This window comes from Narcine bancroftii, chromosome 6 (genome assembly GCF_036971445.1).
Source record: "Narcine bancroftii isolate sNarBan1 chromosome 6, sNarBan1.hap1, whole genome shotgun sequence".
NCBI classification, from domain to species: domain Eukaryota; kingdom Metazoa; phylum Chordata; class Chondrichthyes; order Torpediniformes; family Narcinidae; genus Narcine; species Narcine bancroftii.
The window spans coordinates 42,478,916-42,497,982 of NC_091474.1; the positions used below are offsets into that span (position 1 = coordinate 42,478,916).

General features: G+C 41.0%; 1 protein-coding gene across 1 annotated transcript in view; it reads left to right on the forward strand.

Annotated features, from left to right (window-relative positions):
* Nucleotides 1–502: 502 nt before the first annotated feature.
* Nucleotides 503–19,067, forward strand: part of nelfcd (negative elongation factor complex member C/D) — an 81,145-nt gene continuing 62,580 nt past the window's right edge. The window contains exons 1-3 of the mRNA XM_069884816.1: nt 503–680; nt 4,830–4,945; nt 11,186–11,295. Of these exons, the coding sequence (XP_069740917.1) occupies nt 567–680; nt 4,830–4,945; nt 11,186–11,295 (340 nt within the window). The 5' untranslated portion in view covers nt 503–566. The remainder of the gene's footprint in view (nt 681–4,829; nt 4,946–11,185; nt 11,296–19,067) is intronic.

Sequence of the window (19,067 nt, forward strand, 5' to 3'; positions counted from 1 at the left end):
GGTGAGTGGAAATGGTTAGCTAACAGTTGGGTCGGGTTAGAGCAGTGGTTTCCAAACTTTTTTTTCCACTCACGTTACCATCTAGGCCATGGGTTGGTGCTCTGATGAGTAAGGAATTACTTCAGGTGGTATTCTAATGGAAAGAAAAAAGGTTGAAACCACCATTTTAATCTAATTGACTCGTTATGTGCACGGTTTCATAACTCGTAAGGAAATTGGCCAATGACAATTTTTCTCAAGCAAAATATTTCAGTAACAATTGGGTCTTGAGCAGTGATTCTCAACCTTCCCTCGCATACCACTTTAAGCAATGCCTTACTGATCACAGAGCACCTATGGCATAGGGATTACTTAAAAGTGATGGGAAGAAAAAGTTTGAAACCACTGGAGTAGAAGGTGATGGTTTGTTTGTAAATGGTCAAAGTTGCTGGGAAGGGTGAGATCTGATCCTGCAGTAGTTGTCCTTGCTACTCCCGTACCCTAGGTGGCGCGGTGTTCGGAGAGCAGCTCCTCCTCCAGCGACGGCCCCATTGTTGTCGGCGGCGGTTTTGTTTGTACCGCCATTCATGAGCGGCCTGGGCGAAAGCAGTGGCCGGAGTGGCACTGGCCTCCGGGGCAAGGGCACGAGCGACGAGTACTTCGGCACCGCGGCGGACTGGGAAGAGCAGGATGGCTCCATGGTGAGGGCTCGAGAAAAGGGAGCAAACCAACAAGAGCCGGAGGCGGCGAGCGGCTGCGGGGGAGAGCGCGCGCGAATTCGCCCGTCCATCGGCAACGTCATTGGGGGAGGGCGGTCCTCTTTCTGCAGCTGCGCGTTCATTCGCAGATCCCCGGCTCTAGGTCGACCACCTGATCAGGACCGTGCGTGCGTGCGTGCGTGTGTGTGTCTCTCTCTCTCTCTCACTTCCCCCCCCCCCAGATTAATGGACGTCCCTCCTAATGTTTTCACCCCGCCCACCTCATTGCGTTGCCAGAGCACCCTGAGGTGACACCCCCCCCCCCCACCCTTTCCCAGCAATACTGAAAAGCACACACAAATGCTGGAAAAACTCAGCAGGTCGAACAGTAGCAAAGGTGAAGGTACATCCACCCACGTTTCGGGCTGGAGCCTTTCCTCAAGGTGTGGGGGATCTTTACCTTTGCTACATAGAGGCACTGTTTGACCTGCAGAGTTTCTCCAGCATTTGTGTGTTTGTTTTTTTCTCCCCACTTATTCACAGTGTCAACAGAATCCAAGGTTTTACCCCTTCTCAGCAATACTGGTCAGTTTCACAGATCCTTGACTGACACCTTTCCAGAAGCTACAGGCTTAACAATCAACGTGGCTATGATAAGGAGGGCCTTATCAATTAACTGGATTAAATTGTGCAAAATTACAAGAAGATCGGACCATAGCCCAAAACATTAGGCACTTTCAGGTGGCCAAAATACCCTGATGTAAAGCTACATATTTAACCTCCATGCAGCTGTCGGGAGGCCACTGGAAGGCGCCTGCGAGGCGCACTTGGTAACCCTCCTCCGGGAGGGATAATCGATGGAGCACTCAGGTCCCTCCAGGCACCTAAATGCAGCTGTCTGAAAGCAGCTGCTAAGGGGGTGACAATCAGCTGGCGAGCACCTGACAGCCCCCCTCCCCGCTTCCCACACCCCCCGGCATGGGCTGTCAGCGCTGGGGCAGCCGGCCGCCCCAACCCTGACATCCTGAAGGGACAGGAGCTGGAGTGCGCTCCGAGGTGCCTCCCGTGCAGCTGTCCCTTTCAAGTGGCCAGCGCTGTGCTTTTAGCTCTGCCACCTGAATGGCAATTTCACAGGTCCGCTTCTGCAGACGCATTCTTGGTGGAGAATACACTTGAAAGTGCCTATTGAGTGTCTTTTACTTCCAGTGCCTGCTGAGTGTCCTGCTGAGTTTCTCCAGCAATTTTGTGTATTGCTGAAGGTAGGAGCAAGTGCCAGTCACCAGGCCACTCAACCTGCCCTGCCATATGTTTGTAGTTGAACTATTCCCTTCCCTGGAACTCGTCTCCTCCTGAGAAAATCAGTACTCCATAGCTCATTTGATATGCTTTAAAAAGATATCTGCCTCCTCTTTGAATACCTCCAGTGGTTTTTGTCTCCACAACTAATGATTTTTAAAAAATATAGACATGCATGTGACCCTTTCGGCCCACAAACCCGTGCTTGCCCAATTACTCCCAAATGACCTACAACCCCCATAAGTTTTGATGTTAGAGAACTGCAGAGGTTGGCCTTCCTCTCTGAGAAGAAATACCTATATAACTCAGTAAATGGCAGCTTACTGTAATTATGTCCCCATGTTTGAGATTCTTCCCTCCCCCAGTGGAAATATCTGAATGCCTGCCCTGTCATCGTCTCTCTGGATCTGCACGTTTCAATAAAATCAATCATCCACATTCTTTTAAACTCCAAAGAAAATATTTTATTTGTCACAGGATAACCATTCCACCCAGGATTTTCTTAAGAACTTGGACCAAAACTGTGCACTCTATTTCAGGTGGAACCTCACCAATACTCAGCACAAGGAGGTGACAGTGAAAGTTGATGGGTTTAGTGTAAAATGTATGGATTTCAGCAAGGACTCTCAAGTCCTGCATCGTTGACCAGTCACAAAAGTAAAATCTTTGGGGCCCAAAAGACAGAAAGAAATTGGGTCCAAAACTGACTTAGTGATAGGTAGCAGAGGATAATGGTTGGCAGGTGTATTTAGTGCTAGTGGGGTTCCACAATGTTTGGTAACCAGCCCCTTAGCTTTTCATAGTGTATTCAATGACGTAAGACCCAATTAGTTGGGGTATGTTAAAGAAGTCTGCGGATTATACTAAAATTGACCTCCTCATTAATAATGAGGAGACTTTTACTGCAGGAAGAAACCAAACAACAACTGACACTGCATCAGAAGTTACGATTTCACTCCTCTGGAGATCCTGCTGATTGAAAATTGTTTTCCCAGGATACTTCTGCAAATATTTGTCCCAGAGATCTTTGTAAATGCTGGTAGAAACCTGGGAATCATTTTGTGACAGTGATTCACTTTGAGAGGCAGTGAGGATATATCTAAATATGGCAGATGGAACACTCCTGGGAATCTTTTCTATTTTAGAAAAGCAAAATATGGAATGAAATTAAAAACACAGTGATTGAGCTGAGTACAATAGGTGTTGAATAGAATTAATGCCTCAAGTCAATAATCTTGTATAAGAAACTGACGCTCTATGGTTCTGAAATACTGACCCACGTTGGAAAAAGTTCCTTCTAATCTGAACATTTCCAGGAAAATGTAGATCACTCTAAACTGTTTCACATTGACCCTGCAAATATTGACCCAGGCAAATATTGTTGCACTCTTTAAAAACTGATGTGAATTCTACCCATCCTAGGATTATGCTGTAGGAACTGATCTACTCCCAGTGAATTCCTGCTCGTATCTGCCCATTTGCAGGGACTCTACATATGCTGTTGGGTGGTAATAATAGTGCATAAAGCATGCAGACTGCACCCTTGCAGGTGTTTTCTTGGTTTGTGCACATTCTCCCTGTGAGCTTTTAGCCCAGACAGCCCTTTGGCCTAGCTTGTCCGTGCCTGCAAAGTTGGAAATGGCTAGTCCCATTTGCCTGAATGTGGTCTATAATCCTTCTGAGCCCTTCCTCTCCATGTGTCTGTTCCAAATGTCTTTTGAATGTTAGAATTATGCCCACTTTAATGTTTCCTCTGGCAGTTCTTCATCTCCGATATGGACCACTCTGAGGAAAACATTTCCCCTCATGTTCCTCTTAAATCTTTCCCCTTTTACCTTTAACCCAAGCCATCTATTCTCGATTACACAAAAATGATGGAGAAACTCGGCAAGACACACAGCGCTCTTTATGCAGCGAAGATAAAGATATATAACCAATGATTTGGGCCTGAGCCTGACATCAAGATGTGAGCAAAGAGCAGGCAGGCACGTTAATAAAATAATGAGGGAAGTGGAAGGGGGAGGAGCATAGGCCCACAGGCAAGGGGATCAAAGTCGGAGGAAGAAAGGGGAAAAAAGCTGAGGTGATAAAGGGATAGCCTCTGAATTAAAGTTCTCCCCTTTATTTTAGAATTGTCTAACCTGGGGAAAAGGACTGTGAAGATTTTGTTTATCCATGCCCATCATTAATTTGGACACCTCCATTACATCACTCATCAGCCTCTGATGCTCTAGGGAATAAAGTCCCAGCCTATCCAACCTCTCCCTATAATTTGAGCCCTCCTGTCCCAGTAACATTCTGATGAAAGTCAAAGGCATACAAGTTAATAGGTGAATTGCCCACTGTAAATTGGCTTTGGTGTTTGGGTGAGTGCTGGATATTGGGAGAGTTGATGGGAATGTAAAGGTAAAAAAGATAAAGGTTCCATTATTGTCAGGTAACACTACATTTAAAATGTAACAAACCTGAAGTTGTTTAATTTGTCTACTGTAGGGAAAACAGAGTCACCACTTTGTCAAGTGTCCCTCACAAAAATGAAGCCCCGTTAGGAACAAACTCACAACCCCTGATTTACAAGACCAGTGTTCCTACACTGAGCTGTCGGAGCCTCTAGTGAGAATAAATGAGATTAGTAATGTGAATGGGTGTTTGATGGTTAGCATTAACTTGGTTGCTGTGCCGTTGATCTTCAGAATGAAGGAAGATACCTCTCATTTGGATCTTGAAGCTTTCAGTTTGAAATTTGTCAACATGTTTATGAGAGGGGCAGGGAAAACTCAGAAGAGGAAAAGATAGAGTAAAAGTACAAAGGATGCCTATTACTGGTGGGACTAATAATTTAATGTGTACACTCAGCACGATGAAGACGATGGAGATGGCGAAGATGATGCTGAGGTGCAGCAGGAATGTCTGCAGAAGTTCTCCAGTCGAGATTACATCATGGAACCACCCATCTTCAACACATTGAAAAGGTAAGTGGGATTTGTGGTGGTGAGGGTATGGGTTCTGTGGTGATCCATAGGGTTCAAGGAATTACAACTCTGGACATGTCTTAGTAGTAAAAACACAGAATTCATTCATGTATGGGAAACAAATATTAAACATGTGACAGTACGTCCACACACAAACCGATCTTGCTCTCATGCAGGTTACCCGAGTTAACTGAGCTATAAAGGTATCTGAACTTAAAACTTAAAACAACCAATACCTGCCACCCCTTCCTGATGTACAGGCATGATACACAGATTAAAGGAGTTGTCTAGCTCCAGATTCAAAGGTACAACCGGATGTACCATGATGATATACACAAGAATGAACCTCCACACCTCACAACTGGTCCTCTACTGTTGCCCACGAATCACAACCAGAAGCGGGCTTGGGGTAACAAAATGAAAGACTCAAGCACATGTGCTGCTTTTTATGCTTCTGGTGAGAAGGATGACCAATTGGGTGGTATCATCTGTGGGTGGATCTGATATTCATGGACGTGGGTAGGAAGTGACTTTCGACCATTGATCTGTCTGACCAGTGAAGTCGCACTCTGTGTTACACTGTGCAATTTTGGATAAATCAGAACTCCAGCTGGGTGGGTAAAAGCCAGAAATAGTCCCAGTGGGAGTCAGAGCACTGGGTGATGTAAAAGGAGCAGAGGAGAATCTCTGAGTTTGAATGGAGGGTGGGAAACAGTTTTGGTGAGTTTGAAAGGGATGCAAGAGTCTCGAAAGAGTCTTGGCATGTACAAAGAGCACAGGATGCACTCCTTTTGCTAAAGGAATATTGGAAAAGCTCCAGTTAGTTCAAACAAGAGTTGGTAGATTTACCAATTTTGTTCAAGATAGTTAAACCACTAAGTAGTATACTAGCAGTTAATAAATTTAAATAAAAATGAGATCTATAGCACAATATCGGGCCCTTCTGATCCAGGGGCCCTTCTGATCCACAAGCCTATGCCGGCCACAGAAAACCAATCCACCAACAACCCCCCTACATTATGAAGGTTGGAAGGAAATTGGAGCACCCAGGAAAACCATTGCAGATGTGGGGAAAATGAACAAACTCCTTACAGACAGCACTGGATTCAAACATAAATCACTGGCACTGTAGTAGCATTGTGCAGCCCAGTTGTATTTTAAATATATTCTTAAAAGGCAATCTAATAAGTAGAGCCATGACAATGTACCTCCTCCGTGTAGAATGCACAACTTGTGTCCTTATGAGAATTCCAATGCATTTTCTGCATTCTGAACATGTCAACAGGAGGAACTTAAACTCTGGCCTAGCCCTTGAAGACTGTGGTCCATCCTTGAGGATCTAGTTTCTGAGGTTGATGTGGGAAGAACCTTAAAAGGGGTGAACGTTGAAAAGTATCCATCCTAGAAGGTGTGCCTGGCAGAGTTCAGATTTATTGTCAGAGTATATACATGACATCACAAGTCCTTAAATGAGCAAACCAACTGGCATGATAAGTCTTTGCAGATATTTTCATTCTCTTGCTTCTGTGGTTTGAGGTACCACCTGCTTAACAAAGGGACACTCATTATACCGGTGATCTGCCTCAGTGACTATTGGCCTGTAACCCTTACATCTACTGTGATGAAGTGCTTTGGGAGGTTCAGTTATGGAGCAGATCAACTCCTATCTCAGAGAGAACTGTATCCACTTCAATTTGCCTATCATTGCAAGAGGTCAATGGCAGGTGCCATCTTGTTGGCCCTGCACTCCACATTAGATCACCTAGACCACACATGTCAAACTCTGGCCCGTGGGCCAAATTTGGCCCGCGATATAATTATATTTGGCCCGCAAGATCATTTCAAAAATGTATTAGAGGTGGCCCGCCCTGCAGCGAGAGCCGATGCTGTTTTTTGGTAATGTCACCCCCACCATCCTCCCCCTTCATTGCACATCCTTCCCCATTGTAACACGAGAAATTGTAACATGAGAAGTCTGTCGATGTCATCAGCCGGCAAGCCAGTTGGAAGGCTCCCCGCACAACCAGTCACTTCTCCCACCTGTCGAGCGGTGCGGCGGATGGGCGAGCGCCTGTGATTTCCTGTCGGCGCGACGGGCATGGCAGGCTGCGCACGGCCCCCGGGCAGCGCGAGCCCCGCGCGACTGGCACCGGACGGCCCTTCCACAGCGCGAGCGCACTTCTCCCGGTCGCCACGGCCTTCAGCGCTTGCACCCGCGCGGACCCCAGGGACGGCTGGTTCGGCCCTGCACGTGAAGAGAGAGATGGTGGCTGTCCGCAAAGGCTGATCGGCAGCGCGCTGGGCCTGAGTGGGTGGGTAAGCAGGGGTGGGCAGAGGGTGTAGGTGAGGAGTAATGGGCAGGGGAAGTTATGGTGGTGCGAGGGGCAGTTAGAGGGAGGGATGAGTAGAAGGAGGGGTGGATAGGGAAGAGGTAAAAGGGGAGGGGCAGGCGAGTAGGGGAGGGGTGATTAGAGGGTGAGAGACGGGTAGAGGGAGGAACAGGTTGAGGGGAGAGGCAGTAGAGGGGCGTGTATAGGATGGGGTGGGTAGAGGCAGAGCAAGTGGAGTGAGGGGTGAGTAGAGGTTGGGTAAAGGATTGGTCAGGGAGAGGGATGGTGGGTCGAGGGTGAATAGAGGCCTAGAGCCTGAGGAGTGAGCAGGAAATGCTGAGTCCTGATGCAGGCCAAAATGGACACAGCCTGTGAATGCTGACTACATCTCCACAGGGACCAAATATGTTTCCCTCAGGTCAAGCAAAGGGTGAACTTGAGCTACCTACTCCTCCTCCTAAAGTTATATCCTAAAGTTTAACATTACATATATTGAAAGAAGAGAAAGCATGCAGATGTTGTTGAAAATTTTCAATAAATATTTAGTTCGGCCCTCGACTTAGTCCAAGTTTTTAATTTTGGCTCTCCGTGAATTTGAGTTTGACACCCCTGACCTAGACCATAAAAATACCTACATCAGCTGTTCATTGGCTGTTGAACACTATCATACCAGTCAAACATGATCAAACTAAAGGATCTAGCACTCTTTCCCTCTCTCTGCAACTGGATCCACAACTTACCCATTGGTTGACCCTAATCAATGTGGTTCAGTAGTTCCACATGCACCTCAAGGCTGCATGCTTATTAGTTCCTGGTCTATTCCATTACTGCTCCAGGTTTGGCTCCAACGCAATCTATAAATTCACTGACTAAACTACCATTGTTGGCTTAATAATGGGAAACAATTAGAATACAGGATGGAGAGTGATAATCTGGTTGTTTTGTGCCAAAACAACAATCTTGCTCTCAATATCACCAAGACCAAGGAGCTGATTGTAGATTTTAGGAAGGGAAGGCTGAATGACCACACACCTGTCGATATATCACAGGACCTCTCCTGGAGCCAGCACATCGAGGCAACCATGAAGAAGACACACAAACACCTCTACTTTTAAGATGCTTAAGGAGATTTGGTATGATGAATACTCTATCAAACATCTACAGGTGTATTGTGAAAGGCATACTGACTGGTTTCAACATGGCTGGTATGGTCATTCGAGTGCCCAGGAATGCCAAAGATTGCAGAAGGTAGCAAACATAGCCAGGTCTAACACAGGTTCTATCCTCCTATCCATTGAAGACATCTGTGTGAGGCACTACTTCAAGAAGGAAGCCGACATGATGAAGGACCTCAGTTGAAGCCTCTTCTCACTGGGAAGAAGGAACAGAAGCCTGAAGGCCAGCACCTCCATGTTCAAGAACTTTTTTTCACCAACCGCTATCAGGCTTTTCAAACTCCCTAACTATCTTGATCATTAACTACTCTGACACCACAGAAGATCTGACTACACTAATTAAATGGGACTTTATTTCTTATACCTCTGTAATTGTAAATATTTATTATCTTTTGTATTTATCCCTTTTTACTTTAATGTGTACTATTAATACTATTGTAGGTGTTTTTTCATTACCAAGTACAGTACCTGTTAAGCTGCAACAAGTAGGACTTTTGGTGCTTACGTACATTGCATATGACAATAAACTCATCATCTGGATGAAAAGTCTTGACCTGATGTATCGACTGTCCATTTCCCTTCACTAGATACTGCCTGACCCGTTGGGCACCTCCAACAGTTTGTTTTTAGTCATGGAATCTGGACCTTTATTTTTGTCCCATTTAACTTGTCTGTTTTCCCCTAATTTCTCTCAGCTTGCTGACCTTATGATGGCTTCCTGGAAATTCTATGAATTTGCAGGATGTAATTGTGACCACAGTGTGGCACTAAAGCTTCAGCTATTCTATCTATGCAGGAATTCCAATCCTGACATTCAATAAAATCTCATTCTGGAAATGAAAAAAAATGTCAAATTAACAGCTCACATTCCAGTTCCTGAAAACCTCTCCTGTTTAGTAAAAATATTTTTGGATGAGCTAATGATTTTTGAGAACTGTTGGGTAGGCTCACATTGTGAGTTGTCTTGGTTTTTGAGTTTTGATTCTGCAGTGCTATTCCTGATACACAGATATCAAGACAGTTGATCCTGAGAAAAGTATTGTGCCCTTTGCTTTAATGCTGCTTTTAATATAACACACATCTTCTGGACTTATTTTCAGGCATCGTTTAAACAAACATCGCAACGTGCAGAAAAGTCACATCACTGATTTTCAGAGCTTCTTTGCCTTCAGTACAGATTCTAACCTCTAGAGCTGAGCTTAGACTCTAAAATTAAATGTGGACTGTGTACTATATCAAAGAGAAAGTGGGATATGATCGAGCCTAGGCCACAGGGGATATGATGATTGAACCTTCGGCTGTGTAGAATATGTGATAAGATGATGTCTGAGCATGACATATCCGTGGCTTATCAGAATGTACCTGCACAGCATTGACTGGAGCTCTCTATGCTTCTCTCAATTAATTCTATGATCTCCCCCTTGTGGGATATGATATGGAACAAATCAAGGCCAAATGGATAGAGACTGATGATTCTAGTCCGTGTGGGGTTTAATACTATCTTAACCTGAACTATTTAGAATTAGCTTTTTTATTGATTTGAATTGTTTATTATTTTACTGTGAAAAGGTTTATTTTGCCTGCTAGCCAGGCAAGTCTACCCATACAGCAGGCAGAGTAAAGTAGAACTGCAGAATCTCATGTAACAGAGAAAGTACAGTTAAATCAGTGCAAGAGCCACATGGGGAAGGTTTGTGAGATTAAGGGATCTTTTACAGGTGGTAAGTTTGTTTTAGTAATCTGTCAGCAACAGGAAATACGTGTTTTTTTAATCTCGTAAAATTTGTTTTCCAACTCTTGTATCTTCTGCCCAGTTGGAGAGGGGAGAAGACCATCATACGAAAAATCTCAAACAATAGCAAGCTGGTATATAAACGGGAGATAGAGAGCCTGCAGCTTGGTGTCAGGACAACAGTATGGCAAGGGTGCTATACTCGAAGAGGGGTAGAGCTCACTATCCAGTTTGCATCAATGGAACAGACTAAGAGATGGTGTTCTGCTTTAAACATCTCCAGCAACCAGTTCTGGTCTAACAATGCTGATTCAATGGCCAAGAAAGTTCATCAGCACCTCTCCTTCCTCAGAACTGGGAGGAAATGGAGCTTGTCACCTGCATCCCTCAACAACTTGTATAGATGCATTATCAAAGGTATCCTATCAGGATGCATGCTGATACAGGAATTGCTGTGCACAAGACAACAAGAAACTGCAGAGAGCTGCAAATGTACTTGAGGCCATCACCCAAATCCCCCTCTCCTCCTTTCATTCCATCTACACTCGTTGCTCCTCAGAAAAGCAGTCAACATATCAGAAGGCTCATCCCACACTGGCCACACTTATTTTCCCTTTGGGAAGAAAATTCACAAGTATCAAGGTCAGTTTCTTTCGTGCCATTATCAGACTCCTTGATGAACCTCACATCAGTGAAATAATACTGCCTTTGCTATGTTCTAACTGATCTCTCTCTCTCTAACTGCACTCTGGTGTGCTTTTATTGCTGTCCTGGATGTGAGTTGACCAACTAGACTGCACATAAAACAAACTCATTGTGCCTCAGAACACGTGAAAATCAACTAGAACTGGAGAATGACTGGGATGGGATGAGTCTTTTATCATGTGGGAAATGTGGATGGAGTCGGTGGAGGGTTGGCTTGATGGCCTGAGCTGATGAGAAAGTAGCTGTATGTATGCTAAGAAAGTGATTTATTCAGATTGTGTTTGTTTCCCTCTTGTAGGTATTTCCAGGCAGGAGGCTCTCCAGAGCATGTGATCCAGATGCTGTCTGAGAATTACACAGCAGTAGCACAGACTGTAAATCTGCTGGCAGAGTGGCTCATTCAGACAGGTAATCTTTGGTTAGCACTGGTTAAATGGGATCATCTCAAAATTTCAAAATGGTGAGGAGTCATGTGATGGAGTAGTGGCTGGTCAGGAAAACCAGCCCTCTCCAGAAAAATAGGAAAAAAGTTAAGAAAAGACAAAGCACAACAAAAATAAAATATAAGAAATAGAAGATAAAGTTACAGAGAAGAGAAAGAAAATGGCACCCAAGAAGGAAAAGGTAAAAACAACCGAAAAAAAGTGGAAAAGTCGCCGGAGAAGAAAGAAGGCCTTACCTGCACAAAGGAACAGGGAGCTGTGGTGGCGAGGAGCGCCCGATCTCCGAGGTTAGTGCCTGCCCTGCGGAGTTCCAACCTCCCGATCGATGGACTTCAAAAATGGTCCTCGGAGCCAAACAAAAGTGCGCAACTGCGCACACACAATCAAAGGTAAAAGAGGACACTGACGGGAGGGAGCTCAGCAGAGGAGTGGGCAGCCACAGCGCGAACAGCTGAGGGATGCCCGACACCAGGGTGCTCAGCTGGAGGACGAGGTAGGCAGCAGAGGAGGGAGCGAGGAAACAGACAAGGGAAAAAGAAAGAGGGGTGACCGACAAGAGGATCAATGACAGGAGGCCTGACAAACGGGCAGCCGAGGAGGGGAGGACCAACAGCAAGAGGCCCAGCAAGAGGAGGCCTGACAAAGAGATATAAGCAGCTCATCAGGAAAAACAGAAGAGACAGACGCAAAGAAGAGAAGAAGAAGATACAAACACAGGTACAGACACAGAAGAAGAGGAAGAAGAAGACCAAGATCTTCCCAGAGAAATAGAAGGTATTTCTATTTCTGATGGACAGAATATAGATAAAACTTTTTTTGAAGAACAAATGAGATCATTAAAAGAATGGTTGTCATTAGAATTTAGTGCAATTAAAAGGAAAATGAAAAGAGCAGAAGATAAAATGCAAAGTTTAGAGCAGGTCACGACAGAAATAGGGAAAAGAGTAGAGAATGTGGAAATGCGGGAAACAGCTGTAGAAATGGAAGTAAATGACTTAAGAGAAAAATTGGAAGTAAGTGACAAAAATTTAAAGAGACACAAGAGTTGTTATCTCAGAAAATTGATATGTTGGAAAATTATAGCAGGCGAAACAACATAAAAATAGTGGGCCTGAAGGAGGGTGAAGAAGACACAGACATGAAGGAATTTATGAAAGGATGGATCCCGAAGGTTCTGGGAACGACAGAAATGCAGGAAGAAATAGAAAGGGCACACAGAGCACTAGCTCTGAAACCGCAGACACATCAAAAACCAAGATCCATCTTAGTAAAATTTTTGAGATATATGACAAGAGAAAATATACTGGAATGGGCAAGAAATAAAGTTAGAGAAGATAATAAGCCATTGGAATACAAGGGTCAAAAAATATTTTTTTACCCAGTCATAAGTTTTGAACTCCTAAAGAGGGGGAGGGAGTTTAATACAGCGAAAACAATTTTATGGAAAAAAGGTTACAAATTCATGTTAAGACATCCAGCCGTGCTTAAAATATTTATACCCGGGGAGCAAAACAGACTGTTCTCAGGTCTGGAGGAAGCACAAGAATTCGCAGAACATTTGCAGGATAGATGAAGAGATGTAACAAGAATGAAGAACGGCGATGAAGTATATATATAAAGATGTTAAAAACAATGTATATGTAAAGAACTAAAGAGGGAAAAGAGAAGGGAAGGAAGGAAGTAAGGGGAGAAAAAAGAGAGCTTTGTGTGTGTATATTTTTTTTAAAAAGTGTTTTCTGGGGGGGCTGTGGGGAGAGGGAATTACAGTCACTAAGATCAGTTGACGCTTGTGAGCAAGATCGCAGTCCAAATGGAAAGGGGAGTTGTGGTTGCCCGGCAAGGGATAAGGGGCAACTCAGAGAGGGGGGGGGGAGCATTTGGGGTTAAGGTATTATTGGGTGTGGGAACTGTTGGGGTATTTTATGTTTTAAATGTGTTGTCATACATTGAGTTTAATAAGGGAAAACTTAAGAGATGAAAATGGGGAAAAAGGGGGATGGATGTGGCAAAGAGGTGGAAAAGAGGTGTAAGCAAGATATAAGATGGCCACGTTGAACTATACAACTATAAACATTAATGGAATGTTCCTTTTAATGTTAACCAAATTAAAAGGAAGAGGCTACTAAATTTATTGAAGAAGGGAAAAATAGATATAGCATTTGTGCAGGAAACACATCTAACTGAAGTGGAACATAACAAATGAAAGAGAGACTGGGTAGGACATGTAACGGCAGCATCATATAATTCAAAAGCTAGAGGTGCAGCCATATTAGTTAACAAAAATGTACCAATCAAAATAGAGGAGGAAATAATAGATCCAGCAGGGAGGTATGTAATGATAAAGTGTCAGATATACTCAGAATTTTGGAATTTGCTCAATATATATGCGCCTAACGAGGAGGATCAAAAGTTTATGCAGGATATTTTTCTGAAGATAGCAGACACACAAGAAAATATATTGATAGGAGGGGATTTTAACCTTAATTTGGATCCAATGTTGGATAAAACTGGACAAAAGACAAGCAAAAAGAATAAAGTAGCCAAATTTATGGTTAAAGCAATGCAGGAAATGAAACTTATGGATATATGGAGGAGGCAACACCCAAGGGAGAAGGAATATTCATATTATTCGAGTAGGCACAAACAAACTCAAGGATTGATATGTTTTTGTTGTCGGGAGAGTTATAAAAACTGAATATAAAGCTAGATTGCTATCTGATCACTCACCCCTGTTATTAGCAATAGAACTGGAGGACATCCCGCCAAGAACCTATAGATGGAGGTTAAACTCCATGCTACTTAAAAGGCAGGAATTTAGAGAATTTATTGAATGCCAAATTAAATCATATTTTGAAATAAACAGAATCAGTGAAAGACAAATTTATATTATGGGATACAATGAAAGCCTTCATTAGAGGAGAGATAATAAGTTATGTAACTAAGATGAAAAAGGATTACAATTGGGAAATAGAGCAGTTGGAAAGGAAGATAGTAAGTACAGAAAAGGAACTTGTAAAAAGGATGATATAACGAAAAAGAGAGAATTGGCGGACAAAAAAATAAAATACGAAACATTACAAATGTATAAGGTGGAGAAGAACATAATGAAAACAAAGCAAAAGTATTACGAACTGGGAGAAAAAACACAAAATATTAGCCTTGCAACTTAAAACCGAACAAGCTAAAAGAACTGTATTGGCATGAAGGATAAAGGACAAACAAATTACATATAACCCAACAGAGATTAATGAAAACTTTAAGAAATTTTATGAATAATTATACCAAACTGAGAACGAGGGGAAAGATGATAAAGTAGACTAATTTTTAGCTAAAATTGAACTGCCGAAATTGCAAGAGGAACAAAATAAACTAATAAAACCATTTGAAATAGAGGAAGTACAGGATATATTTAAAAAGCGGCCGAACAATAAAACACCAGGAGAGGATGGATTTCCAATAGAATTTTATAAAACATTTAAAGAGTTATTAATTCCTCCTCTCCTGGAAGTAATGAACCAGGTAGAAGAAACACAAAACTTGCCAGATTCATGTAAGACAGCAATAATTACAGTAATACCAAAGACGGGGAAGGATCCATTAACACTAGCATCATATAGACCAATATCTCTACTTAACTCAGATTATAAAATAATAGCAAAATTATTAGCAAACAGATTGGCCAATTGTCTACCAAAAATAGTAAAGCATGATCATGCTGGATTTATTAAGAAAAGACGAACAGTGAATAATGTCTGTAAACTTATTAATCTGATTCATGCAGTTCAAGGAAATAAGAAACCAACAGTGGCTGTTGCTTTAGATGCAGAAAAAGCCTTTGACAGAGTAGAGTGGAACTACTTTTAAAGTGTTACAGAAGTTCAATCTACCAGAAAAATATATAAATTGAATTAAAGCATTGTATTATGGACCGTTGGCAAAGGTAGCAGTAAATGGATATGTATTGAATCAATTTAAATTAAGTAGGTCAAATAGACAGGAAAATAAAGGAGAAGGAGTATAAAATCAGCTTATTTGTAGATGACATCATAGTATACCTAACAGAACCAGAGATATCAATAAAAGAATTACATAAGAAATTGAAGGAATATGGAAAAATATCGGGGTACAAGATCAATGCAAATAAAAGTGAAGTGATGCCAATGAGTAACGTGGATTATACAGAATTTAAAAAAGAATCACCATTTAAATGGCAAGCACAGCAATCCGATACCTAGGTATCAGGTTAGATAATAATTTAAGACACTTGTACAAATTAAATTATCAGCCACTAATAAAGAAATTGCAGGAAGACTTAGAACATTGGAAAGAATTACTGCTAATGTTGATGGGGAGGGTAAACTGCATTAAAATGAATGTGTTCCCAAGGATACAATACTTATTTCAAACGTTACCAATTCCCTTAACAGAAATTTTTTTTAATGAACTAAAGAGAATAATAAGGAAATTCTTGTGGAAAGGGAGGAAACCGAGGGTAGTGTTAGATAAATTAACAGAGAGGTATAACCAAGGTGGTTTGCAGTTATCAAACTTTAGAAATTATTATAGAGCAGGACAATTAAGGTGTTTATCAGATTTTTACCAGACAAGGGAAAAACCAGACTGGACTAAGATAGAACTAGATAAAATAGGGGAGAAGGTACTGGAACATGTACTTTATAAGTGGGATGAAAAGTTGGTGCAATATAAAAGCTCACCAGGATTTCATCATTTACTTAATACATGGAAGAAGATCCACTTAGAAAGGAAAAAAATGAATTATCAAATACCAAAATTATTATTGATGCAAAATCCACTAATCCCTTTTACAATAGATAACTTTTCCTTTAGAGAAAAGAACTGGGAGATAAAAGGAATCAAAAGAATAGAAAATTGTTTTATGGGAAATAATTTATTAACATTTAAACAGTTGAAGTACAAATATGGAATAACTCATGGTACAATGTTTGCTTATCATCAACTGAAAGCTTATTTAAAGGATAAATTGGGAAACAGATTGAGATTACCTGAAGAAAGCAGCTTTGAATATGATTACAGACACAATGATAATTAAAAGATTTATTAAGCTGCAAGATAAGTAAAATGATGAAATAAACTATAAACCTAAACAAAAGTGGGAAAAGGATTTAAACATAAAGATAAAAAATGAAGCATGGGAAAAGTTATGTTCCGGAACTATGAAGAATACAATAAACACAAGGTTACGCATGATACAATATAATTGGTTACACAGGTTATATATCACTTCTCAAAAATTAAAAGAATGGGATCCAACATTATCAGATAGATGTTTGCGCTGTAAGAAGGAAATGGGAACAACAATACATGCAATTTGGGCATGTAAGAAAGTGAATACGTTTTGAGAAGAACTAAATCAGATATTAAATAATATCACAAAAAGCAACATACCAAAAAATCCAGAGATCTTTCTTCTAAGTAATATAAGAAGTAAAGAATTAGGCCTTAAACTCGATGAAGCGCAAAAAAGATTTATTATGATAGCCTTAGTTGTAGCAAAAACATGTATAATGTCAACTTGGAAAATGGAAGCGAGCATGAGAATACTGGAATGGTAGATGGAAATGAATAAATGTATTCCATTGGAAAAAATATCATATAATTTAAAAAATAAAATCACATTGTTTGAACAAATTTGGGAGCCATACATGGAACATAACAGAGAGGACTTGCCTCGGACCTCCATTCCCTAAAATGATAAGAAGACAAAACGACTTGATTCAGTATGTAACAAATAGATGATGCATTTTTCGTGTTTATTTTCCTTTGTGTGATTATATTGTTTTATGGTTTTATTGTATTGTATGTTTAATATGTGTTTTGTAGGGGCATGGGAAGAGGGGAGGGAGGGAAAGGGGGAAAAAAAGGGAGAAAATGCCACTTTGTATATTTAATGAGAAATGTTTGTACATATTTTGATTAATATGGTTCACAGTGTGAAAAATAAAAAATTATTTTAAAAAATTTCAAAATGAATTTTTGTTTTGATTACAGCTCACCAATCTTGTGGAGTTGTGTTTCTTTTACTGGGTCTCCCTTTTCAGTTGATGTTTTGATTGTATTTTGGCCTTAGCCAAGATGGTCACAGCATTATCGATCATGTTTTTATACGGATGCGGGCACAGCCCTCTCAGTTTACCTTTTAAGAATGGTAGTGAAAGAGCATCCCACCCTGTTTCAATGTATTTGTCATTCTTCCCCCTATTAGTACATCAACTGTAACGTAGATGTTTCCTTATCAGAGCTTCAGAATTGAATGCTAAGTTTCTGGTTAAATTTCTGGTCTCCAAGGCATTATTTATTTGACATAATTTTCTTAACTGGACCTGTTCATGTGTAATAGACTGAAATTTTATTGAAGGCTACACCTGAAGTATAAATTAATCTTTCCCTTTGAGCACTGTTCAATCTGCTGTCAGTTCATTCAAATTTCTATTATTATTTGTGCTGTGATGTTGTAAAGTCATTTATTCTTTGACTTAATTGTGTTACTGGATCCAATGCCTAAATGTATTCTTTATCTGAACGCCATTCTTGCATCTAAATAGATTTTGTCTTGCTTCTTTGTTTTTCCACTTCTAAATTCATGGATCCCTGTGCTCTTATAAGAACTTTTTCTACTTGTATTTAATAATCAAATATATATTTTTATGTATTCTCGCTCTGTTCCTGCACCCCTTTAGAATTGTGCCATTTAATTTATATTGGCTATATTAATTACTGAGAACAAAATATGTTGCTTCCCTGCCATGTAGATGTCTGCCCATTTCAGTTAGTGACACCTTAATTTTATTAAATCCTGTCACTTTTGACTACATGTGCATTTTTAATTCATAAGGAAGTTCTGAAATTATCCCCTATGTACCAAAATGTTGTTAATATATATGTCCTTTCACTGAACCTTGAGAGATAATTTTGAATAACTATTCATTACTATTCTTAACTTTTTTTTTGCCTTAACCAATTTTAAATCTATGTTGTCATTTTGCTTTTGCCTCCTGGTTACAATTTTGATCATAGTTAATCAGTAATATTTTCTGAAATTCATTTTTTTTTAAAAACAGAGTGCCCTTCTAAATAATAGGCTTTTTGTGAAGCCATTTGGTTTGATGCGGTTGTCATTATTAGTCTGTTCTGCCCATTTAGGAAGTGCTTGTAGAACAGTTAGCCTCATTAGAAAATGCCTGCAGAGCCCTTCTGTGTATGATTCTTTCCATGAGCTTCATTAGGTTGAGATGTGACCGGTGGTCCGATTAATGCATCTCATCCAACCAGTCAGTTTTCATGCAAAAGCCTGAATAGTGAAAACGTTGGGCGAATAAATGTCTGGGAGGGGGCAAATTTAACTGAATCATATTGTATCACCTAATGATCACCATTGCATATTTTCCACATCACTGAATCAAAATGGAAACTCTGGGCTTACCTTTGTTTAACCCCCTTTGGGGAAAGATGTAACTGTAGGGTATAAGAATGATATCATACCTTTTCATTGAGATTTGGTCAAGCTTGTTAGATTGTATCCCATCCCCAGCTATCCTGAGGCTACAATGTTTGGTTTTGATTTAATTAAATTGCTTTCTAACTCTTTAGACCAATCATTCTCAACGGGAGCCACATCACATTAAGGGGAGCCACGGACTGAAATCATAAAAAATTTTTTCTGTAGTCGGTAGGAGAGAAGTAAAGAAGAAACCAACT